At 39.8% G+C, this 19,012-nt stretch overlaps 1 protein-coding gene across 1 annotated transcript in view; it reads right to left on the bottom strand.

Moving 5' to 3' along the window:
• The window catches only part of cacna1ha (calcium channel, voltage-dependent, T type, alpha 1H subunit a), a 136,839-nt gene that overhangs the window by 5,073 nt on the left and 112,754 nt on the right, over positions 1-19,012 (bottom strand). The window contains exons 22-37 of the mRNA XM_085403492.1: positions 17,892-17,960; positions 17,588-17,772; positions 16,161-16,287; positions 15,729-15,854; positions 14,925-15,014; positions 14,177-14,369; positions 10,115-10,266; positions 9,905-10,014; positions 9,252-9,385; positions 8,988-9,058; positions 7,308-7,386; positions 5,238-5,359; positions 4,134-4,292; positions 3,916-4,056; positions 2,519-2,684; positions 34-191 (exon numbers count right to left, since the gene is read on the bottom strand). Of these exons, the coding sequence (XP_085259618.1) occupies positions 34-191; positions 2,519-2,684; positions 3,916-4,056; positions 4,134-4,292; positions 5,238-5,359; positions 7,308-7,386; positions 8,988-9,058; positions 9,252-9,385; positions 9,905-10,014; positions 10,115-10,266; positions 14,177-14,369; positions 14,925-15,014; positions 15,729-15,854; positions 16,161-16,287; positions 17,588-17,772; positions 17,892-17,960 (2,082 nt within the window). The remainder of the gene's footprint in view (positions 1-33; positions 192-2,518; positions 2,685-3,915; positions 4,057-4,133; positions 4,293-5,237; positions 5,360-7,307; positions 7,387-8,987; positions 9,059-9,251; positions 9,386-9,904; positions 10,015-10,114; positions 10,267-14,176; positions 14,370-14,924; positions 15,015-15,728; positions 15,855-16,160; positions 16,288-17,587; positions 17,773-17,891; positions 17,961-19,012) is intronic.

The raw sequence follows: 19,012 nt of genomic DNA on the forward strand, positions 1-19,012 counted from the left end.
GTGTGTGTATAAGCGTGAAACGGGGTCTCTCACCTGCCTATGCAGGGCCCGTGGTGAGGGGCTGGGTGCTGGCGGGGCGATGCGAGGAAGAGACAGGGATGGAGGTGACCGAGGGTGAACGGGGGAAATGTCCGGAACCTGGAGCAGAGAGTGGCTCTCACAGGGCTGGGAGTGGACCGACATCACTGAGACTGCAGGGAGACATGTGCAAAGCATATATGTCATCAAGTCAAACGTGATAGAACACGGCAGACACACAAAAATGACAGAAACACATGCACTTCTGGAGAAAACACGTGCACAGCTGGGCATAAAGAAACACATGTTATTTTCTGTTCTTTTTAAAGCATTATATTTCAAGAGTCATGGCCAAAGTATGACATCGCTAACACTTTATTATGATAGAACATTTGGATCTTACAAACAGCCATTCAAATAAAAGTTTAAGTGGAAGATGTGGTCATAAATAACAGCTTCAGATATGAAGCCTGGAGAAGTTTTCTGGGCTGAAAATTTGCTTTTTAAAATGTGCTATCAAAATAAAGTGTTTCCTGGATGAAGAAAAAAATCATTAGCGCATACAGTAGGTTGTTACACTGTATGCTGAGCAGCAGCACCGAGCTGACTTTTCAGGGAAACAGTCGCAGAAGGCCAGCTTGCTGCATGTAAAATTCCACATTAGATCCTGGTTACAGTAACAGTTTCACTTGTCTCTACTGCGCCATGCCAAGGGAAATTAGGGTCCTGACAGAATATAGCGCTCTAATGTGTCAGGTGTCAAGTGCACAAGAGAGCACATCCATCAGATGTTCAATCTGTGTGGTGAAACTGTGTAGCCAGGCTCTCAGGTGATCTGCACACACAGGTTCAGTGAACTAGGAGAATTTCTGGAACCTGCAGCAGAGAGCATTAAGGCTCACCGAACCGGGGTGTGCAGATATAATAGAAATAAAACAATAAAATGTTAGTCAGAGCGTAAACGAGTTCATTTCAAGTAGATATTTTCAGTTCAAGCTGTAAAGTCACAAAATATTATTCTTAAAACACCACATCTTTGACAAAAGCTGGGATGCTGTGCAAAAGGTGAATAAGTACTTACTCCATTCTTGACTTCTTGCATATTTGTAACACTTATTAGATCAAACAGATTTTCATATTACACAAAGATAACTAGAGTAATAACAAAAGGCAGTTTTTAAATGATTTATTTTTTATTTATTAAGGGATCGATTTGGCTCTGTGTGAAAAAGTAATTACACCTGAAACTTAATAACTGGTTTTGCCACCCTTGGAAGTGACAGTTCTTCCAAGTTTCCACCATTTGTGGATTATGGATCTAAGCTAGCCTCAGAAATGTCTTTGTAGCTCTTTCCAGACTGACAGATGCCAATGACTGTTTCTCAGCTGGTTCTTTAGATCTTGAAATGATGTGTTGCTTTTTGAGATATTTTCACCTCCTTGAGTTTGTCCAACAGGATCTATTCAAGTGATTTTTTGATTCAGCAGGTCTGACAGTATTCGGGCCTAAGTGTGGCTACTAAAATTGAATCCAGCTTTCCAAAAAAAATGCAGTTAATCTGTCAATTCATGATTTAACAGAGGGGCAGTTACTTTGGCTCACAGGGCCGGGTAGGTTTAGATAGAGTTCTTTCATTTAATACACAAAATATTCATTTAAAAACAGCATTTTGTTTTCCTCAGGTTATCTTTGTCTATCTCTGTCTGTCTGAAACATTTGAGTGTGAAAATATGCAACAACAAAAAAACAGAAGAAGACGAAATCAGGAAGCCGGAGTACACAGAGAGAACCCAAAAAGACAACTAAATGTCTCTGTTTTCATCATCTGTGTGCTTTTGATTGCATATGAGGTTTATGAAAATCAAATCAAATCACTGACACAGCATCCCAGCATTTTTTTGTTTTTAACTAGACAATAACCAAAAGACAAAAGAGAAGTGATGACTGCACATTTTTAAACATATGCACTTTTCTGACTTTGCAACTTGACTGTGAAGACAACGACCACTATAGTTTAGTATTCGGCCATTTCACAGCTGAGCAGATGAGCCTGTGTGAAAGTTGCAGGTATTCACGTGTATCGACTCATCCACTACAGTAAGTACCTTAGGACAGAGCTGGGCCTGTCCACAGCCTGGACACAACATGCCATTAGATTCTGACTGCAAATGAAACAGTTCTTGTTAGTGCTTAGAGATGTGTTCTGAGCATTGTTTCTTTATGTTCTGACTTCTTTTTTAAACACACAGAAGGTGAAACTACAGGAAAAAAAGATAACATTATGTAGGATAGGTATAAGGTTGACTCTATGTGAGATAAACATTACTCAGTCTTTTATTTTAACTAGTTTGAATTGGACCTTGTGAAGTTTAGTTAACAAATTTAGTAACTGTGTCTCTGTCTGTTTACCACACAGATTAAATAAAATGCCAAAACTTCACAATAATAAAGCGATGCTACTCTCACAATCAATATTTTAGTATTTAACATCTAGTTTACCTGAATGCTGGTGTTGGGGACTCAGGTCTACCTCGTCTAAAGGGTAGGGGGCGCTGGCGGGTCGCACCGGTCTAAACATATAACTGTCATTTGGCAGAGAATGCATCCTGGATACAGAGATCTTGGATGACAGCAGGTTCTGGTTGTTGTACTGCACCTCTTCCTCCTGCAGGGGGAGACAGAGACCACTCAGTGCTAAAACCAACAGCTGCAGTTTTTACAAAGAAAGAATAGAGCGCTGCGTGATTCTGATGACTGACGTCTGTGTTGCAGGTTGAGACAGGTAAAAATATGAATGCCATGTCTGTGGCATCTTTCTGGTGCAAGATAGTGTACGGACAACCACTGAAAATAACACACACACACGCACAAATTCAAAGAACTGTCTCTTAAAGTTATCTTAAAGGTAAAGGTTAAAGGAGAGCATCGTTTGTCATCTTTTCATCAGGCTCTGAGAAACATGGGCTGAATTACATGCCAGCTCTATGCACAACCCAAAACATGTATTTAAATGTTTCCGTATTTGTTAAAAGACTGTAACCCAGCAGTAAGATGTAATAACAAAGTATATGTTTATACCTTGTTTTATTCGTAATATTGCATTTCCACCGATCAGGCATAACATTAGTACCACCTCTCTATTATTGTGTAGTTTCCCCTGTTGCTGCCAAAACAGCCCTGACCCATCGAGGCATAGACTCCACTAGACTCCTGAAAGTGTGCTGAGGTGTTTGTAATCAAGATGTTAGCAGCAGATCATTGAAGTCCTCTAAGTTGTGAGGTGGGGCCTCCAGCAATCAGACTTGTTTGTCCATCGCATTCCACAGATGCTTGATTGGAGTGGGATCTGGGGAATTTGAAAGCCAAGTCCACACCTCAAACTTATTTTTGTGCACTTCAAACCATTCCTGAACCATTGTTGCTTTTTGACAGGCCCAATTATCCTGCCAAAAGAGGCCACAGCCATCAGGAAGTACTGTTTCTGTGAAACGCTGTACATGGTCTGCAATAGTGCTTAGGTACATATCAAAGTAACACCCACATGAATGGAAGGACCTGAGGTTTCCCAAAACATCACACTGCCTCCGCTAGTTTGCCTTCTTCCCATAGTACATCTGGTGCCAGGTGTTCCCCAGGTAAGTGACACACCTTGGGAGGCGGCAGAAAGGTCAGCAGTAGTTTTATTTGATGCAACAGTAGCTCGTCTGTTGGATCAGATTGCACGTGGGGAGTGAAGGCCTACCCGTGTGATCTGTTCACTGTTCCTTCCTTGGACCACTTTTGAGAACACCCCACAAGAGCTGCAACTTTGGAGACCCAGTTGTCTACACATCATAGCTTGGGCTTTCTTAAATTCACTGCTGCAATTGCTAATAAGCACAGTTTTGTCTTCCTACCTCTTCAGGTGAATTTGAGCATGGCCCCACATAGGTCCCTCCGACTGAGCTGTTGTTGGAATTTGTGCTTAGTCTGCGATCCCTCTCCCTATCCATTTCCAAGGCGATCTCTGCATCAATCTCCGCATCCTCTTTAGCATCCTGCAAATATATATCTACTTAATATCTGTGCATTTAAAAAGCCAAAAACCAAAGAGATAGTACTCAAGTTACTGCACCTTGTTGCTTTCCTCTAGATGTTTCATCAGAACAGCCACCACCACATTGACCAGAACAAACTGGGCCATGAGCACAAAGGTGACAAAGTAAATTGGAGAAACCCAGGGCAGATATGGTAAACAGTGTTCGTCAGACTGGTGACACTCTCTCAATGTGTCCTGAAAAGAAAAAGAAGAGAAAATGAAGAAGCAGAGAGTTTTACCTCGACACCGAATCACAGTCACCACTTGAAAAAGCTGGGCATCCACAGCTGCAAAGACTTTTGTAAGCATCACAGTTTTACACATTTACTCATTTGTAACTTCAGGAAACAAAGAAACACAAATTTAAGCACACACATAGACATGATGTAAGTAGTTCATAATCAGTAAAAAAAGAAATAAAAACATTGCACATTGTTAAACAACCCCCACTCTCCATCACTCCTAAAAGGTATATGCATGAAATCACGTCCTGTTTTTATATTGAATTAGCTCAAAAAAAATCGCCATACTGACAGACGCGTACATTTCTTACACACAACATAAAACAGACTGTCTGTACAAAGACAGAAATCTACTTTAAAGTGCCTTTTTTAAAGCAGTGGTTAAAAAGAGAAACTGTGTGGCATCGCCCTCTGCTGGAATTCAAGAGGCATTGCTTATGTTGTGGGCCACTTACGAGCCTGAGTGGAGAAGTTTACTTACACATTTAATCCTTCACATAATATCTTAATATTAGAAAAAAGGTGTGTGACTTCAACAAACATGTCATTTTTTTAAGCATCAGGCCTTGTGTTTGACACCTTTTCCCTAACATGATCTTGTTAAAGAGATTCTACACTATACCTAAAAATTATAATTCATTTAAAAAAAAAGAAAAACACATGACATTGTCACATCATTTGTAAACGATCACATTTTTGTGTCGTTCAGAATTTCATTTTTTAATAAAGTAAAACTCAAAATGTGAAAGTTTTGACATTGGTCTCCTCTAAGCTACTTTATCATTTCATAATTGCTTTTCGAGGTCGTCGCTCTCTGCGGTTATGAGATAATCTAGTCATCATTTATTAGAGCTCATGTTGTGCATACAAGTGCGTTTGTGTGTGTGTCTGTTCATACTTTCATAATCCCATTCCAGTTGTCTCCAGTGGACACTCGAAACAGTGTGAGGAAGGCCATCCCAAAATTTCTAAAGGTTGCGTGACGACCCAGACCTTCACATGGGTTGTCGTCGCTGCACTCTAATCAAAGCAAACAGAAGACGTTAATTAAGCTGCGCTATAAACATGGTGATGAAAAGAAGACGAGAAATACAACGTGCCGCACTTCCATACAAAATACAACTTCTTCAATCATATAAATGCAGAGTAAACTAGTTCCAAGTGGCGTCTCCCTATGGACGTGGCACAGGACAGCGAATGAGAAAAGTCTTCCAGGGGACAGTCTTTGGGTCAATTTAACAGAAAGCTCTCGAGGCCCTGTTTACAGAAAGAGAATAGCCACCAGAAGATATCCTCCCTTGCCTCAAACCTGAGGTCACATTAACAGCATGCTTGAGAAGAATAACACATCCCTTGGAGTATTATGTACCATGTTTATTATTCTAAGCATCAGTCACCAGGAGACAAATAAGAGGATTAAACAATGTGAGAGTGTAGCACAGAGGAAATGGATAGGGAAGGTTTGCGTAACTTGTAATGAAATCAAGCTATACTGATGCAAGACTGAAACGCTCGCTGTGGCTCTAACAAATGGGAGACGACTGAGTCAGAGGCTGCTGAGAATTCAGAAAAAGCAGCTTCAGTTCAAATATATTCAGTCAAACGTTAAACATCTGACTTTTTCATTTTTTTGGACTGCAGGTATTTCACGTGTACGCCTTTAATATGTCTACATCATTAGCAAAAACATATTTTTAGACGTAAAAAAACTTATTTCACAAGATCAGATTGTAAGAAAACTCATTTAAAAGATATATATATATATATATGTAGAGAGAGAGTTTCATCTAACAGTGGTGACTTAGACCTAATTAGACCTAATGAGGAAAACTAATGAGATCTACTAAGTCACTCAAGTCAATGTCTCCTTGCTTTCACACCTTACTAAATATTCTTTCCTCCCAGTCGGAGCTCGCTCCTGTATAGACCATTTACTGTTCTACCCCCTTTGTTTTACCTTTCTCAGGTAATCTTCCTTTAACTCCTGCCCACTGGAAATCGGGATTCATCTGGGTGTAGACTACCAGATAAATTATTAAATCTAGATTCAGATCCACACTGGAATATGTTAATTACAAGCTATGCTGAAAACACCTGACCCTGAAATGACATGAAGCCAGAACTGTATTAACATTTAAACACTCATTCAGCCCCCTGTGCCCTCATCCTATCTACACAGCCTTGGGCAGATACCTTGGACAGAGTCTGCCAACGTACGCTTATCTAAGATCTGTCAGTTAGTCGTATAATTGTTGGTCAGTTTAAATTCCTCTTCCATGGTGAAAATGTATAAAACACCATGTTATAATAAAACTAAAGACTTGTCGACGGCCTATGTAACAAGGGTTGTGTGAGACGCAAGTAAGTTCGAAGATGAGGTTTAGCTTTTTCTTACTGGCGTGAATGCAGGGAACGTTCCTGTTCTCCACCGCTCTGTGCCACGATGTTTCCTTCAAAACTTCCAAAGTTAAAACATATTTCACCCTTACAGGCATGGATCAGCATTTAGCTTGGCACTTCCAAACATTCATAAAAATCTCTGCAAAAGCTGAAGATGGGTCATGTTGCATAAATCGGCAAAACAGACATCATCTTCTATTCCCAGCGTGTAGCAGAGGATCATAACATTTCACCGAAAGCAACCTCTTTATCAGAAAGTTGTTTTTCATTTCATCTTCCCAGAAGTCCTTTTTTTCTTTTTTCTAACACTTTTCCCACACAAACTCAGGCAAAATGAGTTGGACAGAGTGAATCCATTGAAGAAGCAATAATGTAAATAAATGGGATCATGCAAATGTGATCTTTCCTTGGTCAAAACAGGAAGGGAGGATACAAAAAAAAGGGGGGAAATTTGCCGCAAATCGTGACTGTAATAGTGATGCTTGGATTCAAAAACCTTTTCTGGCAAAGTGTGTGGAGCAGTGTGTGTGTGTGTCTTTGTTTTGTTTTTTTCTTGCTGGTGACTGACCCAGTTTGCCAAAGAGCTCCACTCCCAGAGCAGCATAGATGAAGAAGAGCAGCATGAAGAGAAGACCAAGATTTCCCACCTGGAAGGAAAAAGAAAAAAACAAACCCCAAAATATGTTAGATATCTTCTGCAAAAAAACAACAGTACCATTTAAAACATTAAAGATCCAGGGACAAGAAGGCACTGTCTCCGGAGTATATAATCGAGAGGGAGTATATAACTGACTCCATTTGTTTGTCTGTCTGTTTGTTAGCAGTGTAGCATCCACAGTTTCCAAGATCTCATTTTCATATTTTGTGTGATGGTACAAGTTGGTTTCATTTAGGTGAAAATCACATCAAGATCACATCAAATGGGTAAAACAATAAAAACAAGCCTTGCTTGGCACGAGCACCTCAGTTTTCCAGGGATCTGACCTTGACCTTTATTGTTTGTGCCAAAGGTAAAAGTTGACCTTGAAAAAACATTTAAAGAAACCATATCAAGTAATATATCATGTGAATGGGCATGGGGAGAGCTGTACATTAACACAATGCCCATGACATCACAATGACACCAGAAAGTTTCCCAAAATTACACAGTGCATGAAAATATCTTAAAGTCACAACTTCTTTCAGCTTATAGAAGCCAAATCAGCCAGCTCTGTCCCAGTTATATTGGTAAAGACAATAAAAAACACTATAAATGTGTTAAAGGTCAGACATCAGCATATTGTTATAAAAACATCCTGATGTCAGCATGTTGTAATAAAAAGAATTCATAAAACATCACCGTTTTAGTACAGCCCTTTCTTTTTGAGAGGAGATGTGCTCTCTGAGTGCTCTTGTCTTATTGCATATATTTGATACCACATATGCTTATTTATGCATTAGCATAAAATACTTCTTTTTCCCTTTTCTACCCATTGCATGGAGAAATCCCTTGCGCACTTAAAAATCAAAAAATTCAAAAATAACTTGGACAGTGTGCACCTCCTATGACTACATGTGCATCGTGCCATCATTTACCAGCATGTCTCATCTCCTTTTCCATTTTCTAAAAATCTTTCCTCGTGCACTCTGTGCCTGGGATGGTTATATCCGAATACTTGACATTTAGAAAATAGCAGAACAACGTCTGTCACTGCACACACATCATAATCTTTGGCGCAGCTGCGCTTTGCCTCTAAGATTTGAGCCACGCAATAACAGAGAGATACATCCGCGACATCTGCTGACACGCCTAAAAAAAATGGTGGGTGCATTGACAAAATAGCAAAAGCACAAAAAGGAGCACAAGGGAGGAACAGTCTGACTCAAAAAAAAAAAAAAAAATCACAAGATCGGTGGCAAAAATGTGCACGGGTATCCATTTGACTAATGAACTCACTGACTCTGTGATAAAATTCCTCTTGTGTGCAGTGTGCGTGCCATTTATTATAAGGCACATTTACTAAGAAAACCAAATGTGATGTGCAATAAGCCGGCGAAAATCTGAAGAAACAAACACACTTGAGGGTTAGGATATGAATTTTGTAATGTGGAAGGATACGCCTGGAATTAAATATTTATTAAAAAGCATAAATCTTTCAGGGCTGTCTATTCTGAACAAAATTCATATCCTGACCCTGTTTTCATAAATAAGAAAAAAAAAAGCAAAACCACTCTTTTGTGGTTGAGACATTACAGAGTCCATGTTTACCTGCGGCAGTGCTTGCATGACAGTATCCAACAGAGCTCTCATCCCTGTGGCCATCTTTAGAAGCTTCAGCACTGCAGAGAGACATTGAAACAGCCGTTTTACTGTGATAATTGTGAAAAAGGGTTAGTAGGAAACTGTTTTATCTACATCTGAGATCCTCTTTTTGATGCCAGATCTATTAGAATATTTAGGATAACTTAACAGAGTGAAATGATGTAAGTGTGTACAACATAAGCAAGGATAGATTGGTAAGCGTATGTGTACCTCGTGCTATCCTGAGCACTCTCATGATCCTGATGATGGTTGGATTTATTGGTAATGTGCCTTTCATTTTCAGCTCCTCCAGGACGATGCCCATGATGGACAATGCCACTATAGCTAAATCCAGCTGATTCCACCTGAGAATATTTTTTAGTCGGGTAGAAAAGAAAAGGGCAAAAAAATTAATCAATAAAAAATAAGACACAAGATACAGTGCTTCTCTTTCATCGCTCATGCAGCATATTCAACTAGTACCAGCGGGTGATTGTAACAACAAAGTAATACAAATTCCTTCTTAGTCTTTAAAGGTTATTGTGAGTTAGCTGAAAAGGAGAACAGATGGGAACAGAAGATGAAATGTTGCTGCTGCCTGGCTGCTGATGCTAAATAGTGAGGAGGCTGTTTAGATTAATGGGCAGCCCACCCACTAATCTCTTTTGTAGGGAAAACACTGAGGCAAACCATGATAGCGCTCCACCTGGGTACTCTGAAAAAGATAAGTACCCTGACCACCCAGTGCTCTCAATACAATTGTGGGAAAATAAGGAAGGCAGGAATTCACACATTAAGTAGGGAATAATTTTTGTAACCATTTTATGCGAGATAGTTACATTGACTTGTGGGAAACAATGCTATAGAGATTCTCATTGCTTTACCTGTCTCTGATGAACCTGTGTATGCCAAATGCCACAAGTTTGAGGAGGGCCTCAACGACGAAGATGCAGGTAAACACGTAGTTACAGTACTTCAGAACCTCTCCTAAATACTGAGTGCACAGATTGAATGTAAGGAGAAGCGTACAGATTAATTTGAGACATCTTTCACAACATTTTCCATTTGAGCAAGTTTGTAAGGGCACGCATTACCACTGGTTGTTTATAGTGCTCTATGCTCATGGTGAAGACATTGACGCAGATGATAAAAGTGATGAAGAGGTCCAGGTGGTGGCTGGTACACAGCGAGTGGATGGACAGACGCAGGGGAGAGTAGTCGTCATAGTAGCGCCCGAGCTTGGCCTCTGGATCACAAAAATTCAGGAACAAACAAATATATGAAAGACAGAGTAAGAAACACGCAGAGAGACTCACTTTGGTGAGTAACTGTTGTCTGAATATAAAGTGTTGTATGTGTAGCAGTGTGCACCGGAAGGCAAAGGGGCAAAGAGAAGGCAACCACCACTGCTGTTCCATTTCATACTTTATTCACCAAAATATGCTTGTGCCTTAATAAGATTCTGCTATTTTGGTACGCATGTCACACCAGAGAGGCCCTTGAGCAGACCAGGCGACCCACTGATCCTCTAATTGTAAACTTACTCACAGCGGTGGTGCTCCCCTTGTCCCTGTTCCTTAAACAGCATGTGCATGCTACTGCTTGTGTGGCTTGTTTAAATAAGTGAGGACATGAGAGTAACACGAAGTCTAAGATATTTATGGCATGTATCCATTTTTTAAAGGGATCACATATTTAGTATTATTACTCAAAATACTTTTGTACGTAAATTTGCACACGTACAGTTCTACTTAAAAATTTACATCCACACGAACATCATGGGGATTTATGGATTTTCGTGAAACCTGAACTGTCCTTTTCCAGGGTGGAATAACTGTACCGCATACATCTTTAAAAAAAAAACTAAAATTAGACACACATCACTGAATTTATTTTTGATTTTCTATAATCCACAAAAGTTTACATAAAAGCTCAAATATACACATTCACTCACTTAAATCTTTTAATAAAGGTGCTGAAGGCTCTACAAACACCAAGGCCTTTCAGCTTCTTGTTAGTGATCGTGATTGACTACAACTGTTAGTTCTCTTTGTTTGACAGAACTGATTGGATTGACCAATACTCGAAACAATTTGAAAGTCCACAGAACTCAGAGAAGATCTAAGAAATAGAATTCTAGATGTACACAAGTTGTGGCTTTCTTTTTCCTAAATAACCATAGATTTCTGCAGAGAACTATCCCTTTAAACAACTGCACTTAAGTACAAGTTACTTGAATATGTCACCAATTTGCCAAGATCCGGAAGAAGATCCAAATTCTGACCCTCAGATGAGAGGAAATCGGTTAAGATGTTGAGGAATAACCCAGGGAACCACTAAGACTGAAGCCTGCAGTGAACTGGAAACTGCTGGAACACCAGCATCAGTGTCCACAGTGAAATTCATTTTACATCACAATGGACTGACAGGGTTTAGACCAAGTGAAAAGTTTTATGGTCAGGAGACATAAATTGAGCTATTTGGCCAAAATGACAGGAAGTGTGTTAGGAGGAGTAAAGATGAGGCTTTCAAACCTAAGAACACTGTACCAGCTGTCAAGCATGGCGGAGGTATCATCATGCTTTGAAGATGGAAGAAATTACAGACTATCTCTAAATTCTTCAAATTCACCTCAAATCAACAGCTAGATGGTTGAAACTTGGATATAATTGGGTGTTCCAAAAGGACAATGATCTCAAACATCCATCAAAGCTAGTATTGAAATGGATAACACAAGCTAACATTAGGCTATTGGGATGGTTTTCCCAAAGCCCCGCCCTTAACCCTATTGTACATGTGTTAAAAGTTGAGTCCGCGCCATGACACCAATCAATAAAAATAAACTCTACCAACTCTGCCAAGACAAGTTGTTAAATATCCTGCCAGCATTATGCCAGAAGGTTGTTGACGGTGACCAAAAGCATCTGGTCGAAGCACAAATTGCTTAGAGACACCAAATATTAGTGGGGATGTATGAATATATTTGTGCACCTAATTCTTGTTTGTTTAAGTGGTCAAAGATGTGTGCTGTACAATGATTCGACCCTGGAAAAAGAACAGTTCAAAGAAATCATTGAACGCCCAAAATTACCATGAAATTCATGCCTACGATAAGTGGATGTAAACCTCTGACCTCAATTGTGCATACGTAATGATAAGCAAGTGCCGTGCATGTTGCACTCTTAAGAATCAAAAGTTAGAGTGACATTAGAGGAGGAGGAAACATAAGCCAATTTTTAGCCAGATTAAGGAAGTCCAGTGGCACTGAAAATACCATTACCAATGCTAACTAGCTGTTTCAAATGTTTTATGGTTATGCATGTTAATGCCATGTTTACATATTTAATATTAGGTTAATAGTCAGAATGTTGACGCTAATTAAACTTTCTCATTTCTGTAAGTGTGAAACTTGCTGCTGTTTGAGATAGCACTACCCAGTCAAGGATCACAGATGCTTACATAGGTTAGGACTACATTGTGTATGAACAGAAGAAGCCAATCCAAATTGATATCTTGGTGGATGGCATTTTTTGCTTTTGTGTGCATTTATACATTTTTGTTACGGTGCCAACATACAACAAGTGTTTTACAAATGAGACCCTGGCTATTTATATGTGCTTGTTATCAAACTAGACTGCATACTCACATGTCCACTGTAATTATCGAACGTGTATGTGAATGTCTTTGACATACTCTCACGTATACCATGCCCTGCCCTATGCATCGACTGCATGCTTTCATGCCATTCTTTTTAAAACTAGGATTTAGAGGGGCTGTGCAGGGTATGTTCAACAACACCATCCTTTAACAAATGAGATCGTTCAGCTTGTACTGCTTTAGCGATAATCTAAACGCTTTAAATTGAGCTCAATAATTTCAAATTAATCAGTTAATATTGCTGTCAAATTCCTTAAGATTTTAGTTTGAGAATTAGGGGGTGCTGTTGAACAAACACTGGAGCCACTTTTCTCTAAAATACTTGCAGGAAAAAAAATCTCAGTAGTCTAAAACTACATTCGTTTTTTGATTGATCAGTGAGTTTTGATTGATCATATGCCCAAATCCCTATGAACAGGCTCATTCCTCTGAGACATTCAAGTAGCTTATATTACATTTATCAAGAGCAGTTTTAGACCAGTGAGACATGGTGCCATTAGAACATGAAATAGCTGTGTTCTGCTCACACCATATACTGCCTTAAAATGTAACTCTGCGATTACGTAAATGAATATAAGACAAAATACTTCTACAAATTTCTCTCATTCACAATCAAGTCCCTAAATGAAATACTCTTCTGTATTGTGACTGTACAGTACTTTGAATCATGATTGCAGTGGGTGGTGTGTTTCTGATGTTTCTACCAGCATGTCCTTGCATTAGCTATAAGGTGCAACAAACAACTTTTATCTACGTAACTTAACATATGCTAACAGCGCAGCTACCCAAGGTGTTTACAGGTATAGCAGCCAAAGTGTCTGCTATGTTTCTGAGTCTGCCAGTCAAAGCGTGTTTACAGGAAATATCCTTCTTCTTCTATCCATGACAAGAACCATTTCATGGTCAGTGTTGCGCAAGGAGGGAGGGGTTTACTGGCATTTCACCAATTCAAATTTTGCTAGCAAAATTTCGAAAGACATCTGGAGAAATGCAGCCGTTAATTACTTTCACATGCAGCAAGTGTTATAAAGGTGCTTTTTAAAAGTAATGAAACCAAAAACAAAAGTTAGCTTATTACAGGTTTTGTTGTATTTAAATTTGGTATCTGAGACGTATTTAAAATAGATTAAGTACTGTTAATACTTTTACACTAAACTGGTGGCAGTTCCATTAATTAAAGGGTGAGCATACAAAGTTTTAGGTTAAAACAACTGCTCAAGTTTTTCATGCAGTGTTAGAAAAAGGGTAAGAGTAGGGCTGCAGTCATGCATTTGCATGCATCAGACTGATGTAGTCCACGCCCCCTGTCAGTGATCGATCACTGTTTGCGTGAGCTAGCCAGTCTTTTAAATTCTCCCTCTTTTAATGTTTCAGTCTGTCATATATACATGTATCCCTGTTTGTTTCTTTTTCTCATTCCCGTTCTCTTTTTTTCAGGCTCTGAAAGCAGGCAGTGCTCAGAAAAATAGACTACCGACCAGCCCCTTCATTCTCCTTACTCCTGCGCTTTTTCTCTTTCATTTTGAGCCTCTTCTCTTCCCGTAAGCGCGCCTCCTCCTCTTCCTGGTCCTGTCGGCACTTGTGGAAATTCTCCACCACAACCCCAACAAACATATTAAGGACGAAGAAGCTGACGATGAGCAGGAAGGAGATAAAGTAGAGGAGCATCCAAGGATTGTTGTTCCTTTTAGGCTGAGGAAAGCAGAAGACAGCAGAGAATATTTGCTTTTTCAGTTTTTTATGCATATTTCTTACTGAAAACAAAAAAGAACAGGACTTTTAGCTCTTCTGATCATCTTGTGCAAGTAGAAGAGATACCAGCACCCAAACTGTCAGTATCTTATCACTTACAACATTCAGAAGCAGGTCAAATCCCTAGAAAATGTTCAGGGAAAGCTCCACCTTTTAAACTGTTTTCTCTTTGTCACTTAAAGCTGTGTGCACATTTGACGCGATATGCAGTGATGTCACAACCACAGACTAGAGAACGTGACATTTGGCAACATGAAGTGGTTGGGATCTCAGATAAACTTCTAAACTTCGAAGTGAGCAACTGAAGGGACTACCAATGAGGATTTCCTGGGCGAACTGGATCATGGAACGTCCGCCTACGACTTACTGTCACCTTCAAACGATCCACGAATAAGTAATCACTTCGAGGGTGGATGTAGATTAACACTACAAAGATATTTTTTGTGTACCTGACACAAGGCAATTTTACAGCTTAGCAATTTCTCACACCATTACCTGTTGGTCCACTCCTACTGCATCCAGCCCATCATACATGATGGTAACCCAGCCATCCTTACACGACAGCACAAACAAAGACATCAGAGCCTGGATATTAAACACAAACAATACAGGAAGTCATTACACATGTGATCAGTTTGTTATGCTGACTTGTAACTCTATTTCTCCATCATTACTAGAAGCTTAAAAGCCTTAGGTGATTTTGTGCTGTTCTGCATATAATAATAACATAATATATTAATACCATGAAATATGTCATAGAAGTTGGGACATTTTTAAGTAATTATTTGCTGAAGATGCAGCAAGGTAATGGCCTGTAAATGGCCTGTATTTATATAGCGCTTTACTAGTCCCTAAGGACCCCAAAGCGCTTTACATATCCAGTCATCCACCCATTCACGCACACATTCACACACTGGTGATGGCAGCTACATTGTAGCCACAGCCACCCTGGGGCGCACTGACAGAGGCGCCCCAGGGGTGATTTATCAAAAACAATTAAAAAATTATGGAACAACTGGATACCAAAAATTAAAAGGATTGGACTGAAAATAAGGCAGTGTCCAAAGAAAAACTCTGAAAGCTCTGCAGAAAGCCTGGAGAACTGTTTCTCAAAACCTCATTAAAAACTCATCCTTGCTCCTTGGAAACAAAATATTAAAAAATGAGGGATAGCTCAAGACTTTTGTACAGTACTGTAAAGTTAGTTAAAACAGCTCACAGTGAGATTGTGCAGTGCTGATTCCACACTCATGCCCCATCTTTTTTGCCAAATCTCACCCTCAATCTATTGTTTGTTACCTGAATCAGGTTGTCAAAGTTGTACTTTTTTCGTATCCAGCGGTAGTTAGCCTGCAGACAGTCTGATTTGTTGGTGATGTTTCTTGTGTCCAGACCTTCACAGTGGTAGAACTTCCCTTTGAACAGCTAGAGTGAAACAGAAAAACATAGAGAGAGTTATCTGCGGGGCTATTTTGGTAGCCATTTACATGTTATGTACCAGAGTTTGTAGCTTATAAAGCCAGAAATAAAGAAATAAAGGGAAGTTTTGTAGAACATATTATTATCATACGTTTCCCTCAGTCCTTGGGTCATCTTGTTTCTTTTCACACTTCACCTAACTGTCATTCTTTCAAAAATGCTCAAACAAAAAGCTAACTGTTGATTGGATACTGAGTGACATTTAAGCAACAAAAGGTGTAAGGCATCTCTGTGTTGTGGAACAGTGATTACCTGGACCCCCAAGATTCCAAAGATAATGAAGAAGGCGCAGCATATCAAAACAATGTTCCCAATAGGTCTAAGAGAGGTGATGAGAGTCTCCACAACAAGCTTTAATCCTGGGGCTCGACTGATCACCCTGGAACACACAAACCAAAACATGTTTAACACAAGTTCCAATAAATGCAGCACATTAAAAAACTAGAACCCAAACAAGGTAGAGCAACAAAAAAGTATCCAGCACATGTGCATCAATATATAAAAGCTACTTTCAAATTTCCCCTTATTCCTAAGGGATCCCTTCCATCACCACACTGACAAAAGTATTCATTCACCCATCCAAATCATCGAATTCAGGTGTTTCAATCACTTCTATGGCCACAGGTGTATTTAATCAAGCACACAAGCACGCAGACTGCTTCTACAAACATTTGTTAAAGAATGGGTCGCTCTCAGGAGCTCAATGAGTCCCGGCGTGATACCGTGATAGGATGTCACCTCTGTGGAACAAATCCCGTCGCGAAATTTCCTCACTACGAAATATTCCACAGTCAGGTGTTAGTGGGATTTACAGGGAACGACATCAACTCAGCTGCAGAGCGGTAGTAGTAGGCTCACAGAGCAGGGTTAGCAAATACTGAGTCGCATCGTGCACTGAGATTCCCAACTTTCCCAACTTCATGTGGTTTCAGATTAGCTCAACAGTGTGAAGAGAGCTTTATCCATGGATTTCCATGGCGAGCAGCTGTAACCAAGCCATACATCACCGAGTGCAATGTAAAGCATCGGATGCAGTGTTTGTAAAGCATAGGACCATAGGACTCTAGAGCACTAGAGATGGGTTCTCTAGAGTGACGAATGTATGGGTTTGGCGTTTGCTCAGGGAACGGTACTTGTCTGACTGCACTGTGCCAAGTGTGCGGTTGTATTTCAGGAGTTTGACTCTGCCTCTTAGTTCCAGTGAAAGGAACTCTTAATGTTTCAGCTTACCAAGACATTTTGGCCAATTCCATGCTCCCAGCTTTGTGGGAACAATTTGGGATTGGCCCCTTCCTGTTCCAATATAACTGCAAACCAGTGCACAAAAATACACTTCTGTAAGAATGGTCAAAAATTCCCACAAACATTCCTAAACCCTGTGGAAAGTCTTCCCAGAACAAAGAGTGGGCTGACATCATATTAAAGCCTATGGATTAATAATATGATGTCAGTGAAGTGTATATGTGTGAAGGCAGACGAGCAAATACTTTTGACGATATAAAGTAGCACTGCAAATTTGCACATGATTCAGCAGATATTTACTCTAGATTCCTTGTGTGTCTTCCTGGGATCAACATATGGATCTTTTGTACTTTAGGCAAATATGCAAACCACTACACTATAACCCTCCAAAAGGTGAGAAGACAGTATCCACATACAAAAGAAAATCCAACATGTACCTCAGTGGGCGAAGTGTTCGTAGCAGGCGAAGTACTCTCAGAATTCCCAGGATCTTGTTTTCACCATGATAGGCCAGATAAACCAAAATGTCGATCAGAGACACAAACACCAATACACCATCCAGAATGTTCCAACTGGACTGGAGGTAGCTCTGCTTCCCAAAGCAGAAACCAAGAGCTACAACCTGGGAATTATTAAAATACAAATTAAGCTGTACACAAGGCAGTAATCACAATAATCTAGATCCAGTAGAAAATAGAAAAAGGTTCATCTACAGAAGAAAGAAAAGGAAATGATTCTTACCTTAATGGCCATCTCTGCTAGGAAGATCACAGTGAAAATATAGTTGGACACACTCAGGAAATGTCGCTCCTAAAGAAGAGAGTGATATTATATTTCAGCCCACATACCATGTAGCACACGCCACAGCACACGCCACATCACACTACAGAGTACAGAGTATCTAGCATCAGTCTAAAATGTGTCTTTTTAAAGGTTTTAAACTCTGGAGTTTTATTCTTTCAGCTCTTGTACACTTTAATAAAATGATTTTTATCATGGCCCTGGGTCTTCAACCCAACTATTGATATGCTAATGTTCGGTTTTGTTATGTTTGTAGTTCATAGTTCTTGTTTGATTTTGTTCCCTTCTGTGTCCAGTCGGTATTAGTCTCTTGGTGGGTCCTCCCCTGCGTCCCCTGTGTGTGGTCACGTCTGGTTATAAAGCTCAAGTCTCTGTCCCTCGCTCCCTGTTTTTTGTCAGTCTCGCCTCAGTGTTTGTGTTCCCTGTCTTCCTGTGTCTGGTCCGTCTTTTTCCTGTTTTATTCTCATGGTCATCTGTCCTGTATGTGTAATGTAATGTGGCTCCCCTGCCTCTTCAGTCAGACTATGTTCAGCTGTGTTCCCCAGGTGTTTCCTGCCCTGACACCCTCTTGAAATATTGTCTGTATCTCCTTCTGTCTGTTGCCATCCCTCGATGCTGTGTGCTGTCTGTTTATTTTAGTTTCTAGCTCCTTCCCAGTTTAGCTAATGTTTTTTTGTGAATCTGGCAATAAAGCTGTTTTTGAGTTCACGTTCTGCCTGAGAGCCCTGCATTCGGGTCTTATCCTTCCTTGCCTCACACAGCGGTTAGTGACAATTTTTTTCTAAGCTTTCTGCAAATAATCATCAATCAAGCACCAAAAAGCACATAATATGATATATTGTGAATAAATGTTTTGTAATTCTTTGCTTTTACTAATTTACTTTGGAAAATAGAAAATGAAGGCAAAGCTGACAAAGTTGAAAACAAATACATTATTGTAGCACCTTGATTCTTTTCTTTTTCAGCCTTTCTGTTGTAGATTTTTTTCCATTAAGCAATTTGGACTATGCTTTAGCTGCAGGATAGATGATTCTAGAATACTTTGGTATACAGAGTTCATC

This window comes from Rhamphochromis longiceps, linkage group LG4 (assembly GCF_057381845.1).
Source record: "Rhamphochromis longiceps isolate RC_006_pf linkage group LG4, R_longiceps_female_GT1.1, whole genome shotgun sequence".
Taxonomy (NCBI): domain Eukaryota; kingdom Metazoa; phylum Chordata; class Actinopteri; order Cichliformes; family Cichlidae; genus Rhamphochromis; species Rhamphochromis longiceps.